This window comes from Typopeltis vanoorti, chromosome 15, assembly GCF_054136105.1.
Source record: "Typopeltis vanoorti isolate ZY-2024b chromosome 15, IOZ_Tvanoo_1.0, whole genome shotgun sequence".
NCBI lineage: Eukaryota > Metazoa > Arthropoda > Arachnida > Uropygi > Thelyphonidae > Typopeltis > Typopeltis vanoorti.
The window spans coordinates 19,356,983-19,372,602 of NC_143563.1; the positions used below are offsets into that span (position 1 = coordinate 19,356,983).

Here is a 15,620-nt window from a genome sequence, read left to right on the forward strand (position 1 = left end):
TCTGTTCTTTGGAGCAACTCCCTCAATTTGCCTTTCCCAACAAATACAATTCATCTGTTCAAAGAAAATGCCAACAGATTTTTCCTTTCATCTTACCTCTTGCTTGCACATGGCACTGTAATTTGCTGTAGGTCTTGCAACCTTTTGTGTAGGGTCAGATATCTATATACAAAAAAAGCCATGTATATATCCAGACATACAAAACTTAAATACCGATTTTTGTTTTATTCCTATGATTACTCAGTTGTTTGTCTCAGTTGTAAGCATCTGATCTTGACAAGTTCTGTTTGGCCTTAGCCCAACTTATTCTTCTCCAGGTTTCTCTTCCATAATATTTCTTAGCTTCTTAAGTATGTTTGCATAAATTTTACAGAGTAAGGAAATTCCTCTATAATTCTCACATTCGGATTTCTCTTTTTATAGATTGGTACTATGAGAGCTCTACTGCAATCATCAAGAATCGACCCTGTGACCTGGCCATCTGAATTGTGCAGTTGTAGGTCACCGCAAAGCTTTATACTCTACATCAATGCATTTCTGTCAAATATCATCTACTCCACCAGCCTCATTATATTACAGGTTTCTGATATCGTTTTTCTGAATCTATCAGCTTTTCTTTCTCTCTCCTTTCTTCCCAAAAATAAAGATTTTAAATATTATCTAAAAGAACATGCAGAATTTTTTTTTTTAAATAACAAGTCCATTTTTTGGATTCATAAATAAATAAAATAAATCTGCTATTGCCTTTTATTCCCCAAGGTGAGGCTGCTTATCTTTTACTTTGGAAGACTCCTCCAGCCTTAGTCTTTACAGAATAGATCTTCCAAGCTCACTGATTTTAACAGGCATCCAGGGAGAAGAGTATGGCAGACAGTTACTGTCACCTTGTGGTCTCTGACCCTAATACTATATATTATTGTGTGAAGTAGTATGAATTTTATAAATTGTGAGATTTTATGTGATTTTTTTGAATTATGGGGCCAAAAACCCAAGTTTCCATGAGTAAAAAAACCCTACTTGCCTGTGCTAGAGATCGAGTAACTTGGGAATCAGTTGAAGAAAGAGAAAGTTCCTCTAATCAGGTATTAGAATAAAATTTATAACAGTTTCTCTTTGGGTGGCCTACTGCTACAGATGCATATGCCATTTCCACAAGGACCACAGGTGGCTCTGTGGAAATGGCACATGCACCTGAAGGTATAGGCTTTTTAATGCAAAATGGTATGAAATGTCATTTCTTATTATTTTGCACACAATTTTTGCATTAAATTTGCCTTAAAGTCTTTGTCATATCAGCATCTTTTGAAATGCTGATCTCCTAAAGCTTCATTATTTTTCATTATATATATTTTTAACCTTACGTGGTTTCCAAGAGTTATGGACTTGAAAGTTTATTCTTGAATAAACTTTCAAATAAAGTCTCAAAGTAAACTCTAAACTAAAGAAGGTCCTTTCTTTTCTGGGGCAAAAAAATTATTTCGCCCCAGGAATTTCTATTTATTTTTTTCTAAAGAAGAAAAAAATAAATAGAAAAAGAAATCAATGATATTTCTGGTGATGTAATTTTATTTTGTTTTTACTAATGGCTGTTTATATAAACAATATGATCACATGTAGATTGTTTTGTCCCCCCCCCCACCCCCCCCCCCCCCCACCCCCCCCCCCCCCCACCCCCCCCCCCCCCCACCCCCCCCCCCCCCCACCCCCCCCCCCCCCCACCCCCCCCCCCCCCCACCCCCCCCCCCCCCCACCCCCCCCCCCCCCCACCCCCCCCCCCCCCCACCCCCCCCCCCCCCCACCCCCCCCCCCCCCCACCCCCCCCCCCCCCCACCCCCCCCCCCCCCCACCCCCCCCCCCCCCCACCCCCCCCCCCCCCCACCCCCCCCCCCCCCCACCCCCCCCCCCCCCCACCCCCCCCCCCCCCCACCCCCCCCCCCCCCCACCCCCCCCCCCCCCCACCCCCCCCCCCCCCCACCCCCCCCCCCCCCCACCCCCCCCCCCCCCCACCCCCCCCCCCCCCCACCCCCCCCCCCCCCCACCCCCCCCCCCCCCCACCCCCCCCCCCCCCCACCCCCCCCCCCCCCCACCCCCCCCCCCCCCCACCCCCCCCCCCCCCCACCCCCCCCAACGCTGACTGACGAGGAAGAGTTATAGTTTTGGGAAGAGGTAGAAGTCAGAGGGAGCTAAATCTGGCGAATAGGGTGGATGTTCCAGCAATTCATAGTGCAGATCCCTTAATTTTCCCATTGCCAAAACACTTTTGTGGGCAGGTGCATTGTCCTGATGAAAGATAATTTTTTTCTTCTACAAACTGGTTCTTTTTTCACGAACTTTTTCATCTAGTCTGATTAAAAGAATGGAATAATATTCCCCAGTTATTGCTTTACCCTTTTCAAGATAATTAATAAACAAAATGCCTTTAGCATCCCAAAACACTGATGTCATGACTTTTCTTGCTGATGGAACTGACTTTGTCTTTTTTGGCACTGAACAGCTGGCTTCTGTCCACTGTTTGGATTCTGCTGTGTAATGGTGAATTCAAGTCTCATCCATAGTAATAAATCGACACACAAAATCAATATTATACTTGTTAAAATGCTCCAAGCACCGTTCAGAGATTTTCATGTGAGTGCGTTTTTGATCTGCTGTGAGCAAGCGCGGCACCCATCTTGCACAAAGCTTTTTCATTTGCAATTCTTCATGCAAAATATATCCTGCACGTTCTTTTGAAATGCCTATGGTTTCAGCAGTTTCACGCACTTTGACTCACAGGTCATTCAATACCATATTGTGCACTTGATCAATGATTTCTGGTGTTGTTACACTTTTTTGGATGTCCTTTACATGGATCATCTTCAAGGCTGATACAGCCACTTTTAAACTTGGCAGCCCATTTCTTAATTGCCGAAAATGAAGGAGAAGAGTGCCCATAAACTTTTATGAACTTGAAATGAATTTCGTTTGGCGTTAAACCTTCTTTTACAAAGAATTTTATAACCGCATGTTACTTAATTTTATCCATTTCAAGGGATACAGACAACACTTTTGCTTCAGACAGCTGTATAAAACAAACTACTTGATAGAATGACTTACAATTTCACCTGGATGCTTACGACAGATGTACCAACTTAGAAAAAAGAAATCTTACCGATAATGTTGCCAGCATGTTACTTAATTTTATCCATTTCAAGGGATACAGACAACACTTTTGCTTCAGACAGCTGTATAAAACAAACTACTTGATAGAATGACTTACAATTTCACCTGGATGCTTACGACAGATGTACCAACTTAGAAAAAAGAAATCTTACCGATAATGTTGCCATCTATGGTCGAGGCTGAGAAATTTTCAGACCATCCTTGTATGAGTAGCCAAAAGGTGTCACACCTTATTACTTTGGAAAAGTTCACTTCTCATCTTGATGAAGAGGAATCTTTAGTTGGGCTTTTTCAGTTGAGGATTAGTTAGCTGATCTCATACAGTGGTAGCATGTTTTTTTTCTTGGACCTCTGGTTTTTTGTCCTGCATATGGGCAATTCATCAAGAGACCACATACAATTTACAGACAAAATTATATTGTAATCATTAGCATTCAGCTGGTTTTATGAGATGGTGCTATATCTGCTTACTGGACCTCTCAGTTGTGTCATCATATGCTAAATAAACAAACTGCTTTGCACATATCAAAATCCATTCTGTCATTACTCACAACTGACAGCTTCAACAACTACTGTATATCTCAACACTGTTGAGATTAAACTCTGTTATAAGAGCAGTAGTTCTGCATTTCTTAGATCCAACATCCCATAGCACTAAGTGCCAACCTAGAATACCTCCCTTTCACAATCTGCTTTGGTTATGAATTTCCTTGCCATGATTCATTATTTTTATATGCTATCTCTGTCATTCTCAATAATTTTATAACAGGGGTGTTTAAGGGTCAAAGCTGTATAACTGAGAAGAGACCTCCACATAGCCTTTAAAGGAATGCCTAACATTGCTTCTGACCTAATGTCCAATCCTCATCTTCTTGTGGTGCACCCTGTTAAGGTGCACCACAAGAAGATGATACTGAATATAAACAAACTAGGATGGGCTAGCAATTTGGGATGTAGCTGATCATATTATATTCTTATTGACTTAAACCACAGATAAAATGATGGTACAGTATGACAGAATTTCATGCTGACTGGGGCATTGCCCTGTTAAACAAGACCCCCCCCCCATTGTTTTTGTCAGCTACTGGAACAAATCCTGAAACACACCTTAACTCAACATCACCAGAGTTTAAGATCGGTACTATTAACATAGGAAGCCTGAATGGCAAAGAAATGGAACTAGCAGAAGAATTGGATAAGTACCAGATCGACATAATAAGTGTGATGGAAACAAAAAAGACAAAAACTGGTGAGGTCTTTCTAAGCAATAAATACAAAATGTTATATTCAAACAGTAACAATCAGGGAACAGAAAGAGTAGTTATAATATTCAACACTAAATACAAGGCTAATCTTCTTGAATAGCAGGCAGTATCAAGTAGAGTGATGTTGGCAAATACCAGAATGGGGAACCGGACAATGAGACTTATTTGTGCCTGCACTTCTACCTTAGTAGAAGGTTCTACTAAGGTAGAAGTGCAGGAATGTTTTGAGCCTTTAGAGAAAGCAACTGACACAATGAGGCCATGAAGGAAAAGATAAAACCATTTTGAAAGTTCCTGACGAATAAGTCAGCTTCTGCTCTTAGAGAATACAGAGACAAATGTAAGAAAGCTAAACGCTGTGTAAAACTAGCTAAACAAAAGTCATGGGAAGACTTTGGCTTGAACATAGAAAAATAAATATCAGGAAGGTGGCAAAATATTCTGGAGGCTGTTGAAAAAAGTGCAAATATGGAGGAAAGAGTGCTGTATAAGGAATTAGAGATGATAAAGGTGACATGAAAACTGGAGAAAAAGATAACCTTGATGTATGGAGTAATTAAAAAAATTGCTAAATGAAACGAGCAGAGATGACAGCACAGTACTAAAAAAAACTCACAGGCATGCAGTCAGGAATACATATTCATTCTTGAAGAGAATAAGTCATCAGAAGTCTGAAATGTGGAAAGGCAGCTGTGGTGGTGATATTCAACCAGAAATGCTCAAGTATGGAGGTATAAAAGTCTTGTAGTGGATGATTGTTCAAAGTGGCCTGAAGAGAGGGATGAATTCCAAATGATTGGAGTAGAGCTCTCATAGTACCCATATACAAAAAGAGAAATAAAACTGAATGTGAGAATTACAGAGGCATTTTTTTACTGAATGCTTCTGGTAAGGTTTATGCAATGGTTGAGAAATGGTTGAGAAAGATTGTGGAAGGAAAGCTTGATGAAGAATAAGCTGGATTCAGGCCAAATAGAAGTTGTCAGGATCAGATTTTCACTTTACGACAAATAGTTGAGAAATCGTAGAAATATAATAAAGATCAGTATTTAAGTTTTGTAGACATGCAAAAGGCATATGACAAGGTGCCAAGTGAAAAGCTATACAAAACGCTACAGTTATCTGGTGTCAATGGGGCATTATATCAAGCAATACTTGTTTATTTGAGTTGTAAATCATCAGTTAGAATTGAAGGAAGTGCAGGAAGACGGTTCGATGTTAAATCTGGTGTCGGATAAGAATGTACATTATCCCTCTCTTATTCATTATATATATGGATCACATTATGAAGGAAAGTGGCATTAAACAGGATATCAAAATTGGAGATGTTAATCTCAACTCTTTACTTTAATCAGATGATGTTATACTTTTAAATAAATCCAGTACAAGTCTGCAAGATTCCCTTACTAAATCGAATAACTGTTGTAAATTTGGTATGAAAATCAGCAATAAGAAGACAAAGACAATGAAAATAGGCAGGAACATAAAATATCAACTGCATCGTGAATGGAGAACCTTTAGAACAAGTGAAACATTTCAGCTACTTAGGCACAATTTTTAGTGAAGATAGTAAATTAAATTTGGAAATATACAACAGAATCAACAAAGCTAGTATGCTAGGAAGTCAACTGAATAAATTTATATGGAATAAGAGAGAAATTAGTCAAAACACTAAATTAACTGTATATGAGAAGGCATTCAAATCAATTTTAACTTATGGATCTGAGAGCTGGGTTTGAAATAAAACACTTGACCAAAGACTAGAGACCACAGATGTGAGACTCCTGAGAAAGATTAGTGATGTGAACAGATGGCATGAATGGCAATATCATGTTAAAAATGAAGATATTAGGAATGAACCTGGCATTGTTAGCATTCAGGAATGTGTTAGCAGAGCTAATCTCAGGTGGTATTGCCACTTAAACAAAATGGGAGAGGGAAGATTAGCAAAACAAGTGTTCTCTGCCATGTTGGTAGGAAAAAGGCCCTCAGGAAAACAGATATAGGTGAATTTATACAGTAAAAAGTGCCTTAGAAGACAGAAATATAAGATCTGATAATGTTGGAGTCTTGACAGATAGCAGATTGATTTGGAAAAATTGTTGATTTGAAGTTAGTAATCATGTAAGTTCTTCATGTAGTACTATCATGATATCCTGTACACCCCTTGAGGATACAGGTCAGAAATTTGATGATGATGATGATGATGATGATGATAATTTTATAACTTCTCTCACCACTTGAACTGTTTATCTCTAAAGCTTGATTTTCTGCAAATACCTAAATGGTGAGTCTATTGTCTTTGGGTACATTGGTATTCACTTTTGATACTGGCTTGCCTTCTCTAATTCTAATAATGGAGCTGTAAAGAATGGCATGGTAATTACTTTAACATCATATCATCAATAAGAAGAAATGTATACATTGAAATTCTAGTACTACATGAAAAAAGTTTATTATTACTAACTTCCTGTCAAAAATTTTACTCTAAATTAGTCTGTTATCTGTCAGGACTTTGACTCCAGTATTATCAAATCTTATATTTTAGTCTTCTAAGCCAGTGCTTCCCAAACTTCTGGATGTCAGGGCCCCCTTTGCAAAAATAAAAATATTTCAGGCCCCCCCCTCAAAAAAAAATCGTAATAGAGAGATATATTATTATAATATTTATTGTATTTATATTCAATACAAAACATACACAGCGAATATTGCAAAAATCAAATGCATATATTACATTTTTTGTCTCTTACCATTTGGTACTGAAGACGATGCGGGCTGTTCTGGTAAAATATGAAATACTGTCCTTTTATTTTATTTTATTTTTTTTGAGTCTGTTTCTGCTTCTGATTTTTCACGGGATTTTTTTTTTTTTTTATCAGCCACTTATCCATCTCAGGGTTAAATTTTTTAACGTAGAATAGATCAAATAATATCACCACTTACCGATACTGGCACACCACAGACTGATAACATGAAATTAATGAATATTACCTGAATAAGGGAATCCCCCGGACCAGGAACATTTTTCTCTTTTGTGACTTTTCTCCCTTTACGGTAATTAAGCCTAACGTGAAACACACAGCAAAGGCAGGTTATTAAAACGTGCATATGATTGGTGAGGTATTAACAAAAGATCGCGCAACTGAAAGATAAAAGCATAGCTGACAATTGAGTTGAAATGCTGTCTTCAACCGAATTCCATATGTGAAACTGCCATAACATTCATTATATATATATATATATATATATATATATATATATATTACTTAGTTTTAACACTTTTACGAATTTTAACACGTTCCGTTGAATTTTATTGCTGCCTTGGGAAATCGAACTCACACACACATCTATTTAATAACAATAGTTTTTAGTTAGATACTGTTTGCCCATGCAACATATGGTTTTGTTTCAGTCTATACAGCATAGTTTCTGTGTGAGGGGACATGTGATTCATTAATTAGTGTGTTTTTATCCCAGTTGTCTCTAATTGCATTATTTGTTGAGAAATATATTACACAGACTCCTCATACCTTATTCACTGGCATAATAAAAGTACTTGTTTTTATTGCCTCTGAAGTTTAGTGGCTGTTAGGGAGGGCATGTTGTTTACAACGGCAAGGGAGTTATTATCTCTCCACATGAACTTGTTTAAGCTTTTTTTCATGTGTGAAGTATATGCAAAATTTTTATTGGTAACAGAAAACTAGCTTGGATGACAGCGATAATATAAAACGAGTTTTGATATGTATGTAAAGTCAATATCAACAGTCCTTGATTACGAACGCTGATGAAAGGAACAGGAAGATTTGGAGCTTCCCCGGAGAGCATTCGAAGTAAATACAATTAACCACTGCTTTGAAATGAAACATATGAATAAGCAAAATTTACTAATATTCGTTAAGCGCCGAAATACGCAGGAAGCAAAGTTTGTGAACCAACACCAATGTGTGAATTTTTTCATTAAAATATAAAAAATAACAAAAAAGAAATAATAAATAATAAGTTAAATACGTTTCTTTTAAAATAAAAAAAAAATCTACTTAGTCTTAAAACATTTTAAATTTGTTTTCATTATTTCACGGCCCCCTCAACAAAACCTATGGCCCCCAAGGGGGCCGCAGCTCACAGTTTCGGAAGCGCTGTTCTAAGCCATGTCTTAGTGCATCAATCCATCTTGATCGTGTACTTGATCTTGGCCTTTTTCTTGCTGTCCTGGCATCAGACACCTGTTTCTAACCTTTCCTTCTGCATTCTGTTTAAGTGATCACTTGTGATAATAAGTTAAAGATGACAAGAAATTTTATTAATCCTTTATGCACATGTTTGCAAACAAAGTTTGTGCGTGAAGTTTCTTCTTGACCGCGCTACTTGCACATAGAGGCTAATGACTTCACATCAATTGCCTTATCCCATAATGAAAAACACACATCATTGTTGGTGTGTATAGTGCTATGAATTATGGGATATTAAGGCAATTGATGTGAAGTCATTAGCCTCTATATACAAGTGGCTCACTCATGAAGAAACTTCATATGCAAACTTTCTTTGCTTACACTTGGATAAAGGATTAAACCAAGAATTTAATTTCTTGGCATCTTTAATTTATAGTCTAACCAAGTGAAAAAAACTTCCAACATGACCACTTGTGATTAGCTCTGCTTGCACATTCCTGAATCACATTACAAAGCATTTTTCTTCATAATGTGATTCATATAGATGATATGAATAACATAACAGCATAGATAGTGTGCATGCTTGTCTCACTTGATTTTGGATCAAACCATCTTCCTGTACCTCCTTGAATTCTGCTGAATTTTATGGAATAAGAATCTGATAGCACAAATTTAGACCATTTATTGCTGAATATAATATCTTGTTCACACCACATAATTTTGATTGTAGTGTTTTGAACAGCTTTTCTCTTGGCACCTTTTCATATGTCTTTTTGAGATCTATTAAATTTAAATATAAATTCTTGTTATATTACCATTATTTGTTATCTGATTATGGCATTCTCTATTTGTCCTGACTTCTTGAGTTTCTCTTCCAGAATTTTTTGTCAGCCTCTTGTAAAGTATGTGTGCATAAATTTTGCATGGAACACTAATTAGGGAAAATCCTCTGTAGTTCTGACACTGTTTTATTTATTTTATTTTATTTTATTTTTTGACTGACTGACAGTTGTACTCCAGCCATGTGGACTTTGATCTTCATCATGCCTTTTGAATTATGTAGTGCAGCCACTGTGGAACTTTTATATCTCCATATTTGATCATTTTCTGGTCACATATCCAGCTTACTTTCCAAATTTCAGATTTTTGATAGCTTTCTGTATGTCAAGTATTGTTATGCATACACTTCTGATTACATTCCTCTTGATGTTTTATACCAGCGTTCTGCCAGTGCTTGTTTCATTTAAGAGTCATTCAAAGTTATTTCTTTGTACACTCAAAGAAACATGTGATACACTTTCTTCTTTTTCACAACTACCTCTTTAACTTTTTTTTATCCACCATGGTTGTTCTGATTTTTCTATCCTTGCATACAGCTTTACCACCTGCATCTTTGGCTGAATCAGTCAATGTTTTCTTCATATTTTGTCACTGATTCTTGAATATTTGATTATTGTTTTCAAACTTTTTCCATTTTTTTTTTTCTCTAGTGGTATTTGTATATTTTAGTATACAGTTATCTCTGACATCTGCTCAATTCTGAATATTTAAAATAATTTAAATATTCAAAGCTAAATTTAAACTCCTAAAACTAAACGGTAATCATATCCTATTTGAAATCCCATATACTGTATATTCTTGTGTCCTAAACTGGAAGGAAAATATCACTATCAACAATAGCATAGTTACCAATACTTTTTTTTTTTTTATTTCTTGTGTCTTCTTTCCATGTCACTTTATGAATTTGTGTATATACTTCTTTATTTAGTACATGTCCTGAAAAGAAATTCAGAAGGTATTTACCATTATTATTAGCTTGGCTCTTTTCTCCAAATTTTCTCAGAACATGTTTATATTTAGTATTTATTTTCTGCTGTGCTATTTAAATCTCCAAGAAGACTGTCTTTTTCTTTACGTTTCAGAGAATTCATTTATCTGAAAACTGGACATGGTTATCAACAGCTAACTTCTTTTCCATTGAAGTTCCACCAGTTAATTAATGATTACCAGATTGAATTCTACCACTCTTGATATACAGTAGATTCCCTAGCCAACATTACTTACCCTTGGATACAAGCCATGGGAAAATTCTGATGGTAATGCTTGACCTTTCCATGACATACGATCAAGTTTAACATGGTCTTGTGGTCTGTCCTCCACCAATTACAGTTGGTTGCTAGGTTTCACCACACATCAATTGTGCATAGTTTTCTCTCTTCAGATTTTCCCACTAATTCCAGAATACATACCATAGGGCTCTGTTGCTTCCTCCTATGCATTAATGACTTTGCTCACTAATGTAAAATACTGTCTATTGTTTTGTTGATAACAGTATGCATTTGATAAATTCTGTAGTGCTGAAATGTTCCAAAGCTTTAAAATCTTAAGTAATCATTGCCTTAAACACTGATCTCATCATTGGGGGACAACAAACTTGTGGTGAACTTGGAATGCCACCAATCAAAAAAATAAGCAATTAAAACTTGGCAAATTTCATCATTTGTCAGCCTTAACATCATCAGGGGTACTATTACAAAAACGTTTTACACAACAAAAAGACTATAAAAATTAATTACACATATTAGATATTATGATAACTTCCCAACTGTTACACACAAATGAGAATCCAGAATAAAAACATTAAATTCATTACTGTATGCGTGTTGAAACACTGCTAGTTGTTGCTATCACGTTCTGTGGTATCACACATGTCATATTCTAGGTCCATGGCAGTTAGCCTTTTAATGAAAGCAGACTATACTTGATGTTAGATTAAGCCTTGATTTTTATTATATTGTGTGGGGATCCTAAGCATTTGTGAAGCTTTTTTTAAACTTTCTTGTAAAACAATTATGATCAATATATGACATTTTTGTTTGTTGCCAAACTACTTGATGGCCTGTGGTAATCGTGTAGAATGCCAAGCTAATTTATGCCTTCTTTTTTTGACATCTTTTACATGTTCAGAAATGCGGATCTCTCCCAAACCTTCCTGTTTGGCCTACATAACATTTTTCACTTGGTTATACTACAAATTAAAGATACCCGGAAATTATATGCTCGGTTTAATCCTTTATCCAAGTGTAAGCAAACAGAGTTTGCACTTACACTTGGATAAAGGATTAAACCCATTATGTAATTTCTTGATATCTTTAATTTATAGTATAACCAAGTGAAAAAACTTCCAACAGCTATCTGTAATCCAGAGTATTTTAATAAGGTGACACCTTTTGGCTACTTGTATGTGAAAATATGACTGATGCATTACTTCAACCTTAGTATCACCTCTGGGTCTGGCTTCCACTGATGAGACATCAATAAAGGTCGAAACCGGTCTGGGTAGTGATCCTTCCTATAATTCATAGCATTATACATGTCTACAAGATATGTGCTTTGCGTTATGAGATACTAAGGCAAGTGATGTGAAGTCATTAGCTTCTATATACGAGTTGCTCCAGTCCTGAAAATACTTCAGGCACAAACTTTGTTTGCTTACGTTTGGATAAAGGATTAAACCAAGTATATACTTGGTATTTTTAATTTTAAGGTAATTTGATGTTGTGCTCACTAAGCAATGTAGCCACTTTGTCTGTAACATTCTTGATGTAATAGCGTGATTGCATTCTTAAAATCTTTATTAAGTACGAGAGCTGCAGGAGGACTTGTTCACATCTTTAGCTCCTCCCCCCGATCACAGCAAAACTGTTCCCATTTCCTGTAATCTGGAATCCTGCACATATTAAAGATACAGTATCTGAATGCTAAATAAAGACATATCAAATTAGAAAGTCCTACTTATTATTTTTTACATAATCTTACCTGGCAACCAAACATGAAACTTTTTGAAGCCTGCTTTAATCCTCCAATATGCAGGCTAATGGTTTCACACCAGGTGATGAAATCTATCTTCCACCTAAGGACATTCACAAATGTCAGTTCATGTAGTGGGATTCAAACCCATTACCTGTTTGTTGGAGAGTGGAGATACTATCCACTTAGCCAAGCTTTCTTATAATGGTAAACTTAAGTTAACAGGAATGCCCATGTATTTTGTGATTATTACTGGGGTGAAAATCACTTGTTTTGTATTGTAGCATAATTACCTTGGCAAGATTGCTAGTTTTTTTTCAGTTTATTCATCCTTCTTATAAGTCTTCCATTAATATCTTACTACGGAGAAACCAAAAGAGCTGAAGTTTTTTTGTTTTTTTTAATATTGATAATATTTTTTGTGAACTTAAAAATATATAGATATTTAATGTTTCTTTTCTTTTACTTGTGTAATTAATTATATATATATATTTATTTATTTTTTTTATTTTTTCCTTCTTGCTAGACAACCAAAGTGCTTCTATTATCCAATGGCAGGTTAATACAAATGGCTGGCAGATATGTTTATGTGAACTTCATACAATATTGCAGCATGTCAATCAGGGTGCTGGTAAGTTGTTAGTTTGATGATATCCAAGCATTTTGTTATTATTCATCTTCTCTTTTCATCTTAGACTTGAAGGACTGTCACAGACAAGTCATTTGGCTTCTTAGAAATTTGATTCATGCAAATAATAGGGTGATTAATCCTTTCTGCTATGTCTTTAAATTGTACATGTTTTTCTGGTTGGTTTGACTGTTTTGCCTGATGAAAAACCTAACTTTTCAGGAGGAGAAATCCTGCCACCTCTGTATGAGAATGGCTAGCTCACTTTCTCTTGAAAAACAACGATAGGGGTTCTTCTATTGGAACCTGTCTTTTCATCTGATAGACATCGTCTATACTGACTGAGCTATAGAGGCTCTTGTTGTCACTGGATAATATACTATATAATATTTAGGAAGTATTATTATTATATAATATGCTTTCCAAATTATAAGAATTAATTTTTTATTTTATTTTTTTATAACTGTATAGCAAAATTTGCATGAGGATTAGGTTCCATAGCTGGAACCTAATCCTCAAAGAATGAGATACCATAGAAACATTGTGAATTCACCAATTCACTCACTTTCTCTCTCTCTCTCTCTCTCTTTAACTCCACACATATATATATACACACACACATACTAGGGGGCGGGGCGCCCAAACCTCCTGAGTTCCGAGCTGGTAAGTAAAAATGTTTCAAATTTCGGCTTAACTTTTTATATATATATATACAGGGTGTTCGGGATAAATTTGACATATTTATAATTAATTATATTTTTCCGTAAGTTACATGTATTAACACACATTTCTCTTCATTTAAAAGTTTGGACCCTTCTTCATTCATATACAAGATGTCAGAAAGGATGGATAGCTGGAACCCACCTGAATCATGGAAGAGAATAACTTGTATCATGATGATTCGTGCCCGCCATCAAAATAAGGATATTACGACTGCTGCCCAATGCTCCCTGAATACAGTAAAAACAATCAGGCATGAACTAGAGACTTGCAATGGTGACTACGAGGATGTAGCAAGAAGAAAGATCCCTAGCAGACGATCTGATTGCGCTCGTACAGCAGAATTCCTCGCAAATCTGCAGGAACAGGTGTTGAAGAACCCTGGCATTGGAATTCGGGCTTTGTTCGTGGAGTTGCTAACTGTAGTCAAGCCCTGGATAACAAGGGTAGCCAATGGTAGGCCGTATGTATGGCAGCAGGATTCGGCCCCTTGCCACACCTCTGGGAAAAGTCAAAAATGGTTGTCTGAAAATTTCTACGACTTCACCAGTCCAAATGTTTGGCCTCCAAACTCCCCAGACCTTAACCCCATGGATTATTTTGTATGGGGCGCAGTTGAAAAAGACACCAATCGCACTTCCAGTAATACAAAAGCCCAGTTAATGGATAAAATTAAAACAGTTTTTGCGGCCCTTCCCAGGGAGACTGTAGCATCAGCTTGTTCGAGGTTCCGAAGCAGAATTGAAGCTGATCGATGCTAATGGTGGTTATTTTGAGTAAATCTTGTTGATAGTATTGTAATTAACTCTGCCTGTAATGTTTTTTTGTCAATTCATTAAATTTAATAGATACAAAGAAGATTTTCTTTTTCCTTACGAAACTGTCAAATTTATCCCGAACACCCTGTATATATATAGAAAGTATTTTACCTTGGGTAAAATACTTTCTACATATATATATACATGTTTTTTCTACATGTTAAGAATACCAAGCTATTTTAAACCTGGTTTTATTCCATTTCCCAAGTAAGCAAACAGACAAACAAGTCAAGTTTGCGCCTGCACGTATTGGAAGTCTAGCTGACCCTCAAATTAGTGCAAGTCAAGGCAACTCATGGTAAAAGTAGAATAAGCTCTGATCACTATTCTTAATATTTAAGCTCTGTATTACTAAAATCTTAGCCTGGTTCCCACTGATGAGACCTCAATAAAGGTCGAAACCGGTCTGGGTAGTGGCTCTTGCCTTTAATACATAGCATCATGCATCTCCTCAAGGAGATGGGCTGTGCATTAAGGGTAAATATTAAGAATAGTGGTCAGAGCTTATTCTACTTTTATCATGAGTTGCCTTGACTTGCACTATTTTGAGGGTCAGCTGGACTTCCAATACGTGCAGGCGCAAACTTGACTTGTTTGTCTGTTTGCTTACTTGGGAAATGGAGTAAAACCAGGTTTAAAATAGCTTGGTATTCTTATCATATATATATATATATATATATATTACAATGATTGTAGTCTTGTCAGGTGTCTTCTCCCTCCAGGAGATCAATTACCATGTGTCTTCACTATGTCTTATTCTGCGTTTCTCTGCTGCATTCCTCATATGAGAGATAGGTCCAGTCTTCTATAATTTTCATCCACTCCAGTCTTTGTCTTCCTCTTCGAAAACACTTCTCGAAGGAACTAGTGAGGGAAAGAGAATTTCCCTCATTAGTTCCTTCGAGAAGTATCCTTTGTAGGCAGTTATGTCTAGGAATATGTCCGAAATAGCTGACTTTTTTCTTTTTAATATCTTTTATCAGGCTTCTGTTTTCATTTACTCTAGTACCGCTTTGTTTTTCCATAATATCCTCATAATTCTTCACAG

At 36.5% G+C, this 15,620-nt stretch overlaps 1 protein-coding gene across 1 annotated transcript in view; it reads left to right on the forward strand.

Moving 5' to 3' along the window:
* The first annotated feature begins 1,178 nt into the window (after positions 1-1,178).
* The window catches only part of LOC150098439 (nucleoporin NUP188-like), a 280,537-nt gene continuing 266,095 nt past the window's right edge, over positions 1,179-15,620 (forward strand). Inside the window, exons 1-2 of the mRNA XM_090405212.1 lie at positions 1,179-1,197; positions 12,933-13,037. Of these exons, the coding sequence (XP_090261338.1) occupies positions 1,179-1,197; positions 12,933-13,037 (124 nt within the window). The remainder of the gene's footprint in view (positions 1,198-12,932; positions 13,038-15,620) is intronic.